General features: G+C 34.6%; 1 protein-coding gene across 5 annotated transcripts in view; it reads right to left on the bottom strand.

Annotated features, from left to right (window-relative positions):
- Positions 1–16434, bottom strand: part of TOP2B (DNA topoisomerase II beta) — a gene marked incomplete at both ends in the record, with an annotated part of 56260 nt that overhangs the window by 20058 nt on the left and 19768 nt on the right. For all 5 annotated transcript variants that reach the window (XM_079538552.1, XM_079538554.1, XM_079538551.1 and 2 more), the window contains 10 exons: positions 2300–2409; positions 2627–2732; positions 2836–2946; positions 3927–4052; positions 4756–4913; positions 6809–6947; positions 8096–8233; positions 8330–8431; positions 15297–15470; positions 15552–15764. In XM_079538552.1, the coding sequence (XP_079394678.1) occupies positions 2300–2409; positions 2627–2732; positions 2836–2946; positions 3927–4052; positions 4756–4913; positions 6809–6947; positions 8096–8233; positions 8330–8431; positions 15297–15470; positions 15552–15764 (1377 nt within the window). The remainder of the gene's footprint in view (positions 1–2299; positions 2410–2626; positions 2733–2835; positions 2947–3926; positions 4053–4755; positions 4914–6808; positions 6948–8095; positions 8234–8329; positions 8432–15296; positions 15471–15551; positions 15765–16434) is intronic.

Below are 16434 nucleotides of genomic sequence, written 5' to 3'. Positions count from 1 at the left end.
AAATAAAAGAAGAATGCATAAGAACTGAATATGTAGTTTAAGTAACTAATTTGGCAAAATTTTGTGAGTTATTGAAGTACTACTTTTTTTATTATGGAATAAAAGATAGAAATACCATCATGTCCTGATTTCAAGCACTCTCCTGCATAAGAGAAAAGGATAAAGCAATATCACCCTGTTCAGCTTCAGCTTGACTGCCTTTGTGAGCAAAGCTCAACAATTTATGATGTCAGACTGTGACCAATTTTTGGCTCAAAGCTTGCTCAGTGGCACCCAGCTGAGATATAACCTGCTTGACAAGCTTTTGGAGTTAATGGTTAATTACCATGAGCGCAGCAGTAAGAGGATGCACGTGCTGTTCCTCCTGATGAGCAAGATGTGTACCCCAACTGCTACGGCACAAACAGAACACGATGCCCCTGGTAACTGGGGTAGGCAGGAGTGCCCCTGGCAACCAGATGTTGCCCTGGTAACAGAAAGGACGCAATGGAGAGGATAAAACCCCAAAGACTAATGGGTACCGCTCTGCCCAACTGCAGCTGTGCATGTCAATGAGAAGTCACTGAGCAACTTGCTGCCTCCCTACAGACCAACAAGACACCACTGGATCTCTGACTAGATCCTCTATAATGGTGTGTAAGCACTTGGAAATAGCACTGATGAAAAATGAAAGCAAGTCCTAAAAACGAAGATACTACAAAGAATTCTTAGTAGGAACAGAATCTGTCTCTAGGGCTAAGACTGGCATCAAAAATGACTCCAATCTTCATGACTTTAATTGCAACTGAATTCTGCTGTATTTCCTTGAAATACCCATTGAATGATAATTCTGGTGTATGTGTAAGTCCATTTGCGGAAACAGAACTCAGATTTTTAATCAGTTGTTCAGAGTCCCTTCAGGAACAGGTTTAAGGGAAGTCCCAGAGAGAGTTTAGTGGAGGGCCACAAAGATGATTAAGGGCCTCCTGTATGAGGAAATGCTTATAGTTCTGGGACTGTTCAGACTGCAGAAGAGAAGACTGAGACTGGATCTTAGCAATGCTTATAAATACCTAAAGAATGGCTGCAGAGTGGATGGGGCCAGCCTCTTTTCACTGCTACCCAGCAAGGGGGTAATGGACACAAACTGGGACACAGGGAGCTCTGTACAACATGAGAAAAAAAAAGTTAAACTCCGAGAGCATCAGAGCACTGGAACAGGCTGCCCAGAGAGGTTGTGAAGTCACTTTCTGTTGAGATATTCAAAAGTAGGTGCTTTCCTCTGCAATTCACTGTAGGGAACCTGCTTTAGCAGGGAGTTTAAGACTAGATGATTTCCAGAGGTCCCTCCAACCTCTACATTTCTGTGATTCTGTAATGGATATGCAAACATACAGATTCCTTCCCATCAAACACTTTTCTGAGATAGATAACTACAATGAATTATATTTCAGTGCATCACGGAGAGAAGTAAAGTGACAGGTACAAATAACCTTTGATACATCAGGTTTTTTCCTTCAGAGCAGACACCTACTGTTTACTTACATTTTCTGTTAATAAAAACATACTATTTTACTGGATCCACAATATAAAGAAAATGCTGTTATATAACTTTAATTATATATATAAGATTATATACATATATATGATTTCTGAATGAGTATTTTCCCAATTTTCATTTCCTTTCTTACACCTTTTCTCTTTTTAATATCATCTAAAACTAAAATAGAAAATTAAAGTACATGAAAGGTGAAAATAGTTTCATTCCAGACACTCTGTCATTTGTCTTTCCTTGAGTTCCGTGAAACACAATTTCCTTGTGCATTGACTGAGTCTGTCTGTTGTGCCTACAACATCTGAAAACAACTAACTAAAAGATTTCAGATTCAAATGTGCAAGGCACATATGTGAATAAACACACAGCACACTGATATATCTTCAAAGAATAAATCATCATCTGATCTTATTTACTCAGAAACAAAAATCAGTCCTCCCTAAGCAGCTATGAGACTACTTGTTTGAGCTCTACTGCCTTTCTCAGAGCACTCTTTTGTGTGTTCTGCTCTAAAAGCAACTCTGAATGTAGCGTTCCTTGATCTTCACACCACATGAAAGTGATCGAAGGCAGCATTAATTTTCTAGTATGGATAAAGGCTCTCATTCCAAAATTTGAAATATTTTCCAAATTTTTTTTTCTCTTGCAAAAGTATTTTTTTTTCAGTTATGGCAAGAAAAACTGGTAAGACTTCCTCATGTGCCATTTTCAGTGAACACTGGAAAATAAAACATATCATAGAGAATTACTTTTGTAAGTTCTCACCAGTGTAATGGCAGCATCATCTTCAGGACCAGCATATCGAAATAAAATTCGATGTCTTTCCATGTCAGCAAAATACTCTTTTGCTTCTTTAGCAGTGCTGGTACCCAAACCTGTACAATAAAAAGCAGCAGTTACTCCACACTCAGAATTTAAGTTTTAACATTTTACTCTTTGTATATTTAAGCTGTAACATTTTATCCCTTAAATAATATAACGACAGAAGCAGGTATCTTCTGCCATGAGTACAGCTACAAATAAAACTTTGTAACATTGATTTATTATGTATTTTTAGATCCATCAGGTTAACATATTTATTTTTAAACAAACCTTTGTAATATTTTATCTTCCATGCTTTATGATTTTCCATGTGTTTCTTCCACTCGTCAAACTCAGGAATACTATAGAATGAAAGTTCTTGCTTATTTTTGCTTGCCTTTAAAAAAAAAAATCAAAACAAAACAAAACAAAAAAAAACAAAATCAACTTTTCTGTTGCACTGTATATAAAAAATAAAATTTCATTAACAGAACCCATACCTTTACAATAGGAGTGATGAATTCCTCAAGAAAACCATGTTTCAACAGTGATGGCCAATTGTGATGAATAAAATTGATCAACAAGCCTTTTATGTGAGATCCATCCTGATCCTAAATCAGACATGAAAATATGAAGTGATCTTGTAAAATGTCAGATCCCACAAAGCCACACTCACCACAAGACAAAAACAAGAGGGCCAATGAATGAAAAATTCTAGTTGCAAGGATAAACAGATCACACTGGCCAGGATACACCAAAACAATATTTGCTGACAGAAAACAAATAAGGGAATAATGAGGTTTAATTTGGATTCTGAACTAAACCTTTGTGTAAAATAGGCACTTATGAACAGCATGGTCCTTTAGCTAACAATTAGCTCTTCCAAGCCACGTGCACAGCTACGACTCGCAGGGTTCTTTGCCTATTACATGTTTTATCTGAGAACTAGACAGCTTTCCTGGACAGCACAGAGCTGAATCTGTGGAAAAAAAAACAAGCCTAGCCCACACTTCTCATTAGTGATAAAATGTTTGATAGTTTGACCACTTCAGGAAAACAAAACAAAATAAAAACAAAACAGAAACAAAAAGAACACAAATAAAGCATTCATAATTATCCGAAGCACAGGATAACTAGACTTTTACAAATCAAAACAATAGACAAACAATCAGAACAATTCTCACTTCATGAGAATACACAGAAATAACCGTCTTCATTCTTACCTCTCCCAGACTACCTAGCATTGTAACTTCATCTACTGTTCAATTTTGTAAGTACTTTCAACACACTTTTCATTGATCAAAACCATTCCTATTTATACATGTTTATACTATTGAATTACTTATTATTTGTATTTGGTTTCTCTGCCACTGTGCAGCCAAGTTCAGTTGTTCATTTGGAGTAACAAAAACAACATATAGATAAATTATTTCCTAAAAGAAATCTCACATTAGGGATGTATCCTCTGAATACATCCATATTGTTGTAAGACAGTTTCAGGTTATGACGCACAAAAATGGAGCCTACAAGACTGCAGCAAAACACATTTTAAGAAGCCCTGTCTATTAAAACCTGTGAAATTCAGACTAACCTGATCTGTCATTATCATAATTTTTCCATATCTCAGACTTTTTAGAGATTCTGGATCTTCATAGCTTTTCTTGTATTGCAGTCCAACAATTTTGATGATGTTGTTGATTTCTGCATTTTCCATGATCTGCACGAAAAAGTTACCTTTTGTGGTTAATACAAAAAAGCAGAAATTCAGAAATATCCCAATCTTTTTTAATATAGGCTTTATAGCTATTTTATCTAAGCACCTCTAACCTCAAAATCATAACCTCTTTATCCCTAAACCTTTGCAGCTCTCACACACACAAATATTTCTTCTGTACATCCCTTGAGGCTATACCACTACCTTTGTCCTCCACAGTCCAACACTTTGAGTTCAGAAGGCAGAGAGAAATGTGGATATTAACAAAAAGTCATCTCACGAAGCTGCCTTCTCTTTCCATAATTTCTTTAGGGATCTGCAACAAAACTCTTTAGAAAGAAAAAATATGGAGGGCAACAGAACCAAATGATTAATAGTGCTACTCTCTCATGTCGGACGTCAATGAAATCAATTGTCAATTGAGAGAATAGTTATCATTTCTTTAAGTGTTCATGTAAGGTGTTAGTCATAGCAGAATCCTCCTGCATTTGTGAGGGGAAAAAAAAAAAGCTTATCATCTGAGTACTCATTTAGTAATTCCAGCTCAGAATTTTACCACAGACTTCAAAGGAATTGGTCCTTTACAAAATCCTGGCCACAAAATTTTCATGAAAAAATAAAAATGAAAATGCAACAATGTAACCTTAGAAATAATAATCACAATACATCCACACCTCAGCTAACATGAATTGACAAGACTTCTTACCTGCTTGTGAGAAGCTTCTCGAACATTGAGAATTTTACCCCTGAGTGGGAATACTCCATATCTGTCTCGACCAATAACACCTAAGCCAGAGACAGCTAAAGATTTGGCAGAGTCTCCTTCTGTTAATATTAGTGTGCAGTCCAAGGAATGTTTGCCACCTGTAGTTCAGGAAGAAGTAGAAGCAAAGCAGAAAAATAGAAAGTTCAGTGTTCGATTCAAATAATAGGAATACAATTGAGCTACTCATGACTACTATTCCTAAACTGCATGATAGATAATTTAAATTATTTTCTATTTTAAGGATGACTTCCCATACTACTAAAATTATACTACAAGAAGGAGTATCTCTGTCCTTAGCAATACACTAAAGATCACTCCGGGACAAGGAGGAAATTGAAATGCAATGGCATGTCTTTATGTAGTGGTCCCAACAAATCTGCGCACACAAAATTTGCAGTAACAAACAATACAACAATTACAACCAGATTGCTTCTGTACCTTTACTATTTCACAAACTATCTGAAAATTACTCACACACATACATTACACATATCTGAGTTATATGGGGGACTTATTTCACCTCCTGCATTTGCCCCTTCCTCACACTATGTTTGCAGAGGCAATTTCAAACTACATATTTTTTTATTTTTATTATTTAATTCTGAGGAGGCAAAAGCCAGGAAACTATAAAAAAAAAAGTTTGGAGTTTGGCAAGAAATCAGAACACTGCAGCTTATTATACATCTCAGAAATAAGTATTTATTGTTAGTGCAATTCTGAGTCTATAAAACTTTGTAAAAAAACAACTCACCACTTCCAATTGTACAGAACTTACATTCATGATCTTTGGTCATCTAAATCAGACATATGCCTTAATTTAATCTAATTTATATATGTATTCACACTGTGTCAAAAGATATAGTTATGATGCCACCAACAAAGTGGGTTCAAAACAGAATATACATATATATATATAGAATATATATAGAATATATAGAATATATACAGAATATATATATGTGTATATATATATATAACAGAATATATATATGAGCCTTTTTTTCCCCTAAAAGAACTTCAAACAACAAATGTGATTATAATCCAGGTGACCATGTTCTAGGATTATATGGTCATTAGTGATCAATTTCATGAAAGCACAATGTGCCTTTCTGGTAGTTTTCTGGACACATATCTAAAAAAAGCAACAGAATTTGGGAGAAAAATTAAGCTTTCAGTCAGGTGCAGTCCATAAATTCAATAAGTTCTTAAGTGCAGAGCAACTGACACATTCTCAGTCACACTGAATAAATCAGTCCTCAGTAACACCATCCACCTTCCCTTTCTTAATGAAAGCAGCTTTTTAAGGAGCTTAGATTTTGTACAAAAGAAAATCTTCCTACAGATTTTCAAGAGCAAACAAGTTACTCATAGGATATCTTCTATCTTTAAAAAGAAAGGACTGAAGAACTTTTTACTAATTCTAGCATGACAATCCTCTGGTCTAAAACTCTTCTGCCAGTATATGCAGCGTTTCAGTGAGTCACCTTATTTAGAAACTGAACGTCTCTCTTGTTTTCTTGTTTGTTCACTCCTGAATGTGAAATGCCTTCGCTATGAGAAATTTAATATGTTCTAGATCTTCAGTAAATCAATACCTGGTAAGACTCCCTAAGAAATGCAAAGTTCCTGCTCCACAGCTATGAACAACTAAGCAGTAGAGAAATATCTGAGTAAAAGGTATCCAAGTTTTTGATGTCTGTTGTTTCTGTTTTTGGAACCACAACTTGAAAATTCATGCTTTCAATATGTAACTACGTTAATATTTTTGTTCAGCTATGCCATTTCTCTAACAGAAAAAAGATGGCATTCCTAATATAAAACTCATCGTCATGTTTTAATTCTACACTTGGAGGTTTAGAAAACTAGTTTAAGAACTATAAAGATTTTTTATTAAAAAATATAATATACACATAAGAAATAAAGTCAAGTTTAAAACAATGATATCTGTGAGAAAATCTGAAAAACAAAAGATAGTAAAAATAAGTGGTCTTACCTGCATCATTAGCATCATCCAGTTTTGGAATGCCTTTGATTTTACTGTGTTTCACAGATGAGCACTTTTTGTTCAGCTGAGTCTGTGCCTTAAATTTGACCCAATTCAAAATACTCTCTATGATACCACAGTTAGAGGCCTATAAGCAACAGATTAAAACTGTGGATGAGAAAAGTAAACCTCACATGGTAGATTCTTATCTCTCAACTTTAAGCTGATCCTTTACATTTTAAAAATTGCAACAATTAAAGATTAATACACACCTTACTGTCTAGCACATCAATCAAACAAAACCAAAGCACAACACTTTCCCAGCTTCTCTCCTCGCCCTTGTATAATTGATGGTAAGAAAGGAAGAAAATCTCACCAAGACTTAGTAAGAAGTTGTCCTATGCTGTGTGGTTGATGTGCTGAAACACTATAGGTACTAAGCATCTGCTTCCTAAATTTTGCAGCAAAAAGTAACCTTATAGTAAGTAATACGGCTATTCAAAGTTTCTTTGGAAATTCTGAAAATGGTTGGAAGATGCAAAAGCATTTAAGAATTCAGCCATTATTAAAACAACCACTGATCACGCTTTAGTAAATACACCTACAGCAAAGAGGGAATATAGCAAAAACTGCTTTAAGTTTATTTCACATCAAAAGAAAAGGAGCAAAATAAAATTAGCTTTGGCTTTTCACTATCCACCACAACACAGAACTCATTAGTTAAGAGTTTCTTCTGCACATTTAACACCTCTGGAGTTCAATGTTCAAACATCCAGGAATACCAGAAATACTGTAGACTAAACACACCTATAGAAATGCAACATATATATTAAAATCTGGAGAATAAAAGACTGTTATTTTTCCTGTAAGTTCTGTAAGTGTGTCACTAGTAACAAACAATTAGAGCAATACAAAACAATGAGGTAAGTTCAAATATCCAGAGTACTAGCAGGAACATCATTTTCCTTATTAAAAGTCTCAAATTCATTTTAACAGAATAAATATTGGAATCTGCAAAAAATCAGCTTTTCAGTTGAAACTCACTTTTAGACCTTTTGGACCAATATACATTCACTGCTCCTATTATAAAAGCCAGAGAACAAACAAAAGTTCCTCCATCCTATTTTCACAGTATGCTTTTATCACTGGAGGACCATAGTATACCAACTAATCTTCTGCTATATAGCACACGTGTAGCAGTAGACTGTATGAAGAAGATCCAGTATGTCAATTCTTGCTTCGCTAAAAAAAAAAAAAAGGAAAAAAAAAAAAAAGAAAGAAAGAAGCTTTACTTACTGCTTTAAAAAATTTCTCAGATAGCTGGCACTTGGACCCAAAACTTTTAGGCTGCAATGTCATGTTTTCCTTTGTCTGGGAATCAAAAGATGGGTTTTCAATCAAGCAATTAACAAAAACCCATATATGATTCTTCACCTGTTGAAAACATAGAAACCAATTCATTTAAGAAAACTACCATCTTTGTCTTTACCAACACATTTGTACATATAACATTTTTGTACAATTACTTGCCTGAAATGGTTTCACTGAAACTCCAGCTTTATTCTTCTTTTTTACCACTTCTATCAGTTTGCCCACAACCTGATCCACCACGTAATCAACATGCCTACCACCCTTAATGAGGAAAGAAAAAAAGAAAACACGCTGAATTTCCTAACAGATTTTAAACTTATTAACAAAATTCCTTTACTTTTAAGGCTGGAAATCAATCAGTTTGTTAGATAATGAAGGAAATTTTGCTTTTAAATTTCTCTTTTGTGTCATTCAGTCTTCATTACAGTGAAGAGGGTGGATGTGACATGGAACAGAAGAAGCAGTAGACTCTTCTTCACTGCACAGTGGTGGGCTGCTTACAACTTATAACTGGATACACAACCGTAGGAGAGTGCATGGCAGATCTAAAGATGGCTCTGTAACACTGAGATGGCACCTGCAACGCCACATGGCTGTCCATGGGTATCTTTCTGACAGGCACATAAATAACTCTCAATGGAAAATGTTACACATCCTTTCAGCAAATTGAACTCCCCTATACTATAAGGACTTGATTCATAAAAAAATTTCAGAAGCTCGCTCTCAGAGATAGAGCACCCATTTCTATTCCTGCCCAAAAGCCACCTCAACTTTTTAATAACTTTATTTACAGGAATCCTGGAATAAATGCTATTATCATTCTTTGCTAACCTGAGGTGAACAGAATGAACTACACACAACAAGCTACAAGATCTACACAATTAAAAAAGAACAGAGGAAGATTACCTTAAAAAGATCAGCAGTCCTACTTAAAACTCATCAAAAGCTGAAATGGCTATCTAGCCCTACATAATATAGCAATAACAAATAAATACAGAGCATGCTGGTAACTCCAAGCTGGCACACCAAGACCACAGGAAGGGGCAGTAACTTGTAGCTACATAACCATGTTGCCACCTGTCCTGTAGCAACCAAGGAGTCCAGTAGCATTTTCAACTATTCCAAGGAAAGCTATTATTATTGATGTAATTCAGTCTAACTAGGAAAGAAGTAAGCATTTGAGCAAGAAAGATTATGTTCCACTCCCACACTTCTAATTCATGCATTTCCAGAAGGTGCCCTCAGGCTTCTATCATATTCTCCAGCTACAGTTCTCTTCGGATGTAAACTTTAAAGCAGCTACAAAAAGAACTCAAAGCATATTGTTAGAAGACAAACCATTTTGAGATGAAGGCACTTCACATGAGCTTTCTGGAAACAGGTCTATTGCAGATCTGCTACATCATAAAAAAGACTAGTGGTTTACATGTGCAAAAGAAACCTAACAATTATGGGGTATGCTCTATAATTCAGAAACAATCTGAATCAGAACTACTAGTAAAGATGGAAACAATTCAAATGTTATCAACTAAAGAAATAATCAAAGGAAATCTGTCCACTATCTAAATGAATAAAGATAATCTGTATTCCATAAGATCTAGAAATATTTTTTTTAGTATAAAGAAAATTGAATAGTATAAATATTGAGTAACATAATCTGACATTAATAAATGCACACAGAAAATCCTACTACGTGTGGCAAATGCATTTTAAAAGGATTCACACCAAAGGTTGAGAAAAAGTAATTGTATTAAATGAGATTAAAGCCCATGAAGAATGATCACAAACAGAACATTCCAGATCAGGAAAAATAACTAGTATTTGAAGATATGTATCCTGCAGTCTTTAATATATAGAACACTGATTGTTATAAACTAATGGTGATAAATATATTAAAATATTTACAAATCCAAAGTGGCATAAATTCCCTTTACAGGTAAAACAGTAGGCTTTCTTTTGAAAAATATCACAAATATGAACAGTCCTAAAGCTCTGGGCATCTGAAAGCTGAAAACAACAATGATAACAAAACTACAACAGTAAAAAGAATACAAAAAAAAAAAGCAACCAAACACGAAGGAGCCATTTGCAGCTACTGTTTTGTCTCAGGATATGACACTGATAATGACAAAAGACAGAGGTTCCAATCACCCCAGTAAGTTTTTGTCAGCTACCAGACTCTAGGCATAAATCAATTCAACTCAGTGTACTGAAAATCTAATCCAGCTAAAGCATGCTTACAAAGAGAAGAGAGAAGAAAATGATGTGTCCTCTTTTAGTGATAGTATGCTGGTAGATTAGTTCGGTTGTTGATAAGGCTAGAGTCTCAGTTTTGTTTTGTTTTGCTTTGATTAAAAAAAAAAAAAAAAAAGATAATAGTCCTCAGAACTGGAAAACAAGCATTAGAAAAAAAACCTAACATAGATGGGTTGGGAATGCATTTTGTTGTTTTGTCAGGTTAGCTTCTCTTCTCCCAAGTACAATAATTATATTTGGGATTTCCTCTTGGTATAAGGAGATAAATATTTGCAGAAACTATTTGGAGAGTAAAAAATCTTATCAGTACTTACTTTCTTTCACCTCTTGCTAAAAAAAAAAAAAAAAAAAAAAAAACAAAAAAAAAAAAAACCAAGTATATGAGGAGATTAGAGCTCTCAGCCAAGTTTTAAAACCTCTTTCAGAACTAGCATATATAATGATCTAACTGAACCAGACCTGACTGCTGCCAGTTGAGAGAAACTGAGTTATTTGAAATTTGCAATAGCTGGACAAAAGTATCTTACACCACTGTTCAGTAAGACTTGCAGGAGATCTAAAGCAGATGAACAGAAATTGCTGTAAGTAGATTGTAAGACAGTGAATTTGAATAGAATCTCAAGGGAGAAAACAATATCAGCAGGAGGAAACTTTTCTTAGAGAAGTTTGACTGAGAACAGGATCTTGAATCCTTTCAAACAAACAGAAGTCAGTGCATTCATACAATTTCCTTGAATGAAAACTTTCCAGATTACAAGAAACATTGTAAATCATTGGAAAGGCTGAAAAATCTTGCACTGAAATAAACAATAGAAAGGGGAATAGAGAAGCATGGCTTCATTCTTGCTTAGCTTAGTTTTTTCTTGCTTTTCTTTGTATTCTGCAAGACCACTGTTTTAAAATTGCCATTAATAATACAGCTCAATGCCCACTAATTTACTCAGAAGACCATCTCTGCTTAACATTGATTATTGCCTTACAAAAATGCAGAATAACTGAGGGTTCTTGTTTAGACTGATCTGCATTATGGTAAAAAGTGAAACCACATCCATGGAGACACCAATTCTGAGATAACAAATTAAAAAAGTATCTCCAACCTTTAAAGCTGTTTTTAAAAAAGAAACAAGGAGAAAGAAAGCTTTCCATTGGCAATGAGGAAGTATAAAACAGTAAGAGATAAGAAATGAAAAAAAAAAAAAGAAGAAGAAGAAGAAAAAGCATCAGGCAAAAAGAAAGAAAAAGAAAGAACAAACAACAAGGAAGCCGAAAATGAAAGCTAGGATTTAGAATTTTAAGAGATGTCTGAAAAGACAGAAAGACAAAGTGTCTGGACTGTCAGAGGAGAGAGGAGCTGTGTTCTCAACTTCATGTACAAGGATAAGATGACAATAGAAAAGAGAGGAGGAAAAAATGTCTCAAAGTGGTTAATATTATTAAATATGAACAAACAGGTACTTGCACCTTCAAAGAAACTATATACACTTTCTGTCAGTTTTCAAAGCCACTTATTGAACAGCAATACAAACCACCAATGTGACTTAGAAGCACCATACATACAAGCATTTATTTGATCATCAGTATCATTTTACAACACTTCTTTGGGAAAAACAAAACAAAACAAAAAACAGGTTTTTATTCATCTATGGATGACAGTTTCAGCTACCACAGGAAAATATCGTAAGATGTATTTCAAAAACATTCCACACTTGAATGGCGATTTTAAATACAATGATTTTACTTGTCACACTGCTCAAAACTTATACTTACATTAATATATCTTATTTCAGTGGAACACTGTATGTAGAAGTGGATTAGAAAAGCCTACTTTTAGCACTTTAAATATTTTAGAAAAGCTAACAGCTGACATATCAAAAACTGGTTACTTACCAGTAATTCTTGTTCTTAGAAGATTTTAGTTTTTATTAGCTCCCCATTCCTGTGTCCATTCTTAGTGTGTAGCATTGAGTGAGGGATGTTCAGAGCTCAAAGCTGGGAACCTTTCAACGATTTCACCAGTAGGTGGCACATTTACCCACTATAGAAGCATAACAGCCTTTAACTGCCCCAACTGTCTGTAAATTTTAATACAAGACAGAAAAATAGCCTCTAAACCTAGAGGGCTGCTAATGTTTATTATGGCTATGTATTATGAAAAAGAGAACCGTAACTACAAAATCTTTTTTTCCCAGAAGGTAGCCATTATGGTAGAATCTGTTTTAAAAATTTAAGAAGAAAGCAACTAAAGTCTTGAAAGTGAAACATAATCTGTTTCCAGTATGCATCCTACTAATACTGCCATCAGCTGCCTCAATTAATTCTGAGATAAGCGATATTTAAACTGTATAAGCAAATAAACCTTTTATACAACAAATTTAGAAGCTAATTATAAATTTGAAGTTCTTGTTGAATCAGCTATATAAGTAAACCCTACTTTATTTTGCATTATATCTTTTTTTTGTTGTTTTTTTTTATTTACATTATCTATATAAACTTGTATGGCAAGCTCTGTTATGGCCCTGAATTTCTTTCTGAACTCCAGCAAATTGTATGAGGTTGGACTGCTCCCTGCATCCAATATCTGGCACTGCATCCGTATCAGCTCAATTTTTTCTGCTAACATGATAACTAGTATTACAACCAGTGGTGCTGTCATATTAAAAATACCATCAGATTGGTAAGTAAATAAAATAATTGAAGCCTTACTACAATTTCCGCTAAAGTTACAATTTGAAATCGAGAACTTGGGAAGACAGGGTTTAAGCAGTTTAGGCACAAGTCTCACTAAAAGGTTATCTGCAAAATCAGAATAGCTACAAGCATCCTTTCAAGCCTTAAAGTCTGAAGTCAAATTCTGTAGCTGTGAATAGGCAGGGACCTGATCAAGGTAACAAATTTACAGTAACAAAACAACGGAGTTGTGGCTCACCATACTGCCTGACTTTCTGCCCACCCCTCAAAAAAAAAACCCAGTCAGCCAAAAAACTTGTCTGGAGTTTAAAGCTAGTTTAAAAAAAGGTTGAAGGGAAGTTACCACTGGGTGAAATTTATCCAGAAACAGAAATGAAAAGCTTTCAGCAAACAGTGATAAATAACCAAAAAACAGCTGAAATGAGCTCCTCACCTGTTAGCAGATAAGGGAACAGGTAGTTGACGCAGTTAGTTACTAGCCATTATGTCTCATCAGTGGGTAGATGCACATCAATTGCTGGTGAGGTGGTTCACCGGCCCGAACATTCCACATCCAGTGACACACATAAGGCATGGATTGGGAGAGTGGGAAAAACTAGAAATTACAACACTTACCTTTGAAGAATACACAGTACTTTTTCTATGAATTTTCTTAACAAATGATAATAATGCGCATGTGTAACTGCATGATGGATGAAAATTGATCCAAAGGAGTCACATTCATTATCCTTTGAGTACGTGTATGCAATATATTTACTTCAGAGTCAATAAGTATTCATTTTTCCCAATATATGTTCTTAATCTGATACCAAACATTAAGAGTTTTCTCCACATAGCCAGCATCTTCACAAAGGTATGATATACATCATTAAGATCATGCTATTTTTCTTCTTTATGTTGCATAAACAGGCCTGAATTAGAACTAAGTTTTAAACGTTTTATTACCAGATATGTTCTCCATCCCATGTTTTCAGTAATATCAGATAAACATTTAATTGAAATGCACATTTAAAAAGTAAGTACTCCTCACTGAAACAATTTATTACTCTTGGCACTGAACATTAGTTCACCTACACTGAAAATAACAGTGAATGAAATTATATAGTAAAAATTATATACCACCTAAACACTGACTACATGTAACCTACCACCAAATGAACACTAATATTTCTGGGCATCTGCCTAGACTAGGGACCCTATCTATTGCAACCACTGGGGCTTACGAAACACTTGTGCTACCATTGGAATTTTCTTGTTTGACTCTCTCAGAGGAGATTTGAGCAAGGAGGTGTATGAATACAAATTCTTGTCATTCTAATCTTCCTGGGAAACTCATGGTTAAGGTTCTCTAAAAACAGTCTCACAAATCAATAGAATTACTTTACTCTTTATAGGTCAGTCACTCATCTGGTGTAAATAGTGAACGGTAAAAATCAGCAAAGACTTTCTTTCACTTTGGTGAATCCCAGACATCTTAACGTGAGCCATACTACACTGGCAGAAATGAGTTATGGTAATCAATTTTGGTGCCTGACCACCCCGATAGCTGAGAAGCACAAAGACTTTACTTCAGTATGTTGAGCACATTCCTTGCTTGTCATAACTGAAGATTTGCTACGATAACATTTGCTACTTCTGTAATTGCTAATCAGAACAGAGAACACATAGATCGTTTATGTAGAAACAAAGATGAAACAAAATTAATCTCAACATTTCAGGCCAGTTTTATACATCATAAAGAAATAAATGGAAATCCATTTTTCATTACTATCAAAAGCCACCTTTTTTCTCTACAAAACTTGCTACCAGCTTCAAAGAGCTTTGTATTTGTTCTTTTTTAACCTTAATTTCAGAATTATCTTACTACTATGTGTTAAAAAGGAAGGAATAAAGTATTTTGACTAAACAATAACCAGTTTCATTGAATTTATCATTGATCAATAATAAGTGTGTTCATGTAAGACATCAGTATGATAACGATTACCAGTATTGTAAGAACTAGCACATATTCAGAAACACTGCTATGACTGCATTTTGCATTCAATCGCTTTGCCAGATCCTCTCATGCAAAATATTATCTCACTTATTTTAGTAACCCAGTTGTATGGTTTTTTTATGTCTGACTAGGCATGTGTTTTTATCATTATCATTTTTATTACTTAGTGCAACTACAACTACTCACCTTTGTAGTAGCTATACTATTTACAAAGCTGATTTGCTGAAATCCTTTCTCACTTAAAGTTAGGCACACATCCCATCGTTCATTCACGACTTCATGAATAACTTTGAGTGCAACTCCAGTTTCATCCAGCTTGTCCTTTACGTAAAGATCTACGTAACTGCGAAATCCATTTACCTATGAGTAATACAGATAACAATTACTATTATTCACATTAAATTCTCAATCTATTTAAAATAATTTGAAAGAGGCTCTTACAGGTAACTTCTTCCCATTCAACATAACTTTGACTCCTTTGCACGACCCAGCCAAATCATATGCTCTTCTTGTCATGAGGGACACAATATCCTTGTCAAGTTTTTCCATTTTAAATTTAGATAGATCTGGTTGGAATGTAATGCATGTGTAGTCGTCACCTTCAAAATGCTTAATCTTGGGTTCAGAAGTCTTCATCATATTGTTCATCCAAGTCTTTGGAAACAAAACATTTTAGATATTAGTTTAAATATAAGATGCTAACCTCCCCTTTGTTCCATTTTCTGGCTGTGCTAGGCTACGATAGCTATACACAACTAGAATTTCATGGGTACCTTTTAGAAGTTTCCCCTGCTAAAATATTATGGATAAAATTAATTGCTTTACCAAGATTTGCAGAAGCATTGGTGACAGCAGATTTGTGGTTTCTGTAAATACAAAGGGATCATTTACATCCATAGACATGATTGAAATGTAAATACAGCCCACCACAAAACTAACTGATGAACAAGTGAATTAGCTACATAGTCTTTACTGCCTCTACTACATGCTTCTGTAGAGAGGCTTACTAATCCCTATAAGAAGGTCACTGACCTCTGACACAGTAATTGGCTGTGCTTTTTATTAAATTGCATTTAAGCAGTTAGTATAAAATATTACATTTTTAAAGAGACAGATAAATCATTAAAATGTACTGTTTTTGTCAGTAAGATGACAGAAAAACTAGAAATTGCCCTGGGGAAAAAAAAAAAAAAAAAAAGTAGCCATTAACCGTGAAAGATTCCTAAGCTGAGAAACTTCTGTAATTGTTCAAACTTCTTCAAACATTTATAAGGGTAGCCAGCTCAAAACCAGATAGCGTAAATCAGGTTACGGGCAATCCTTG

This window comes from Tetrao urogallus (assembly GCF_951394365.1).
Source record: "Tetrao urogallus genome assembly, chromosome: 7".
Classification (NCBI taxonomy): Eukaryota; Metazoa; Chordata; class Aves; order Galliformes; family Phasianidae; genus Tetrao; species Tetrao urogallus.
Note: the sequence above shows the minus strand (reverse complement) of the source record. Positions and strands in the feature narration are given on the sequence as shown.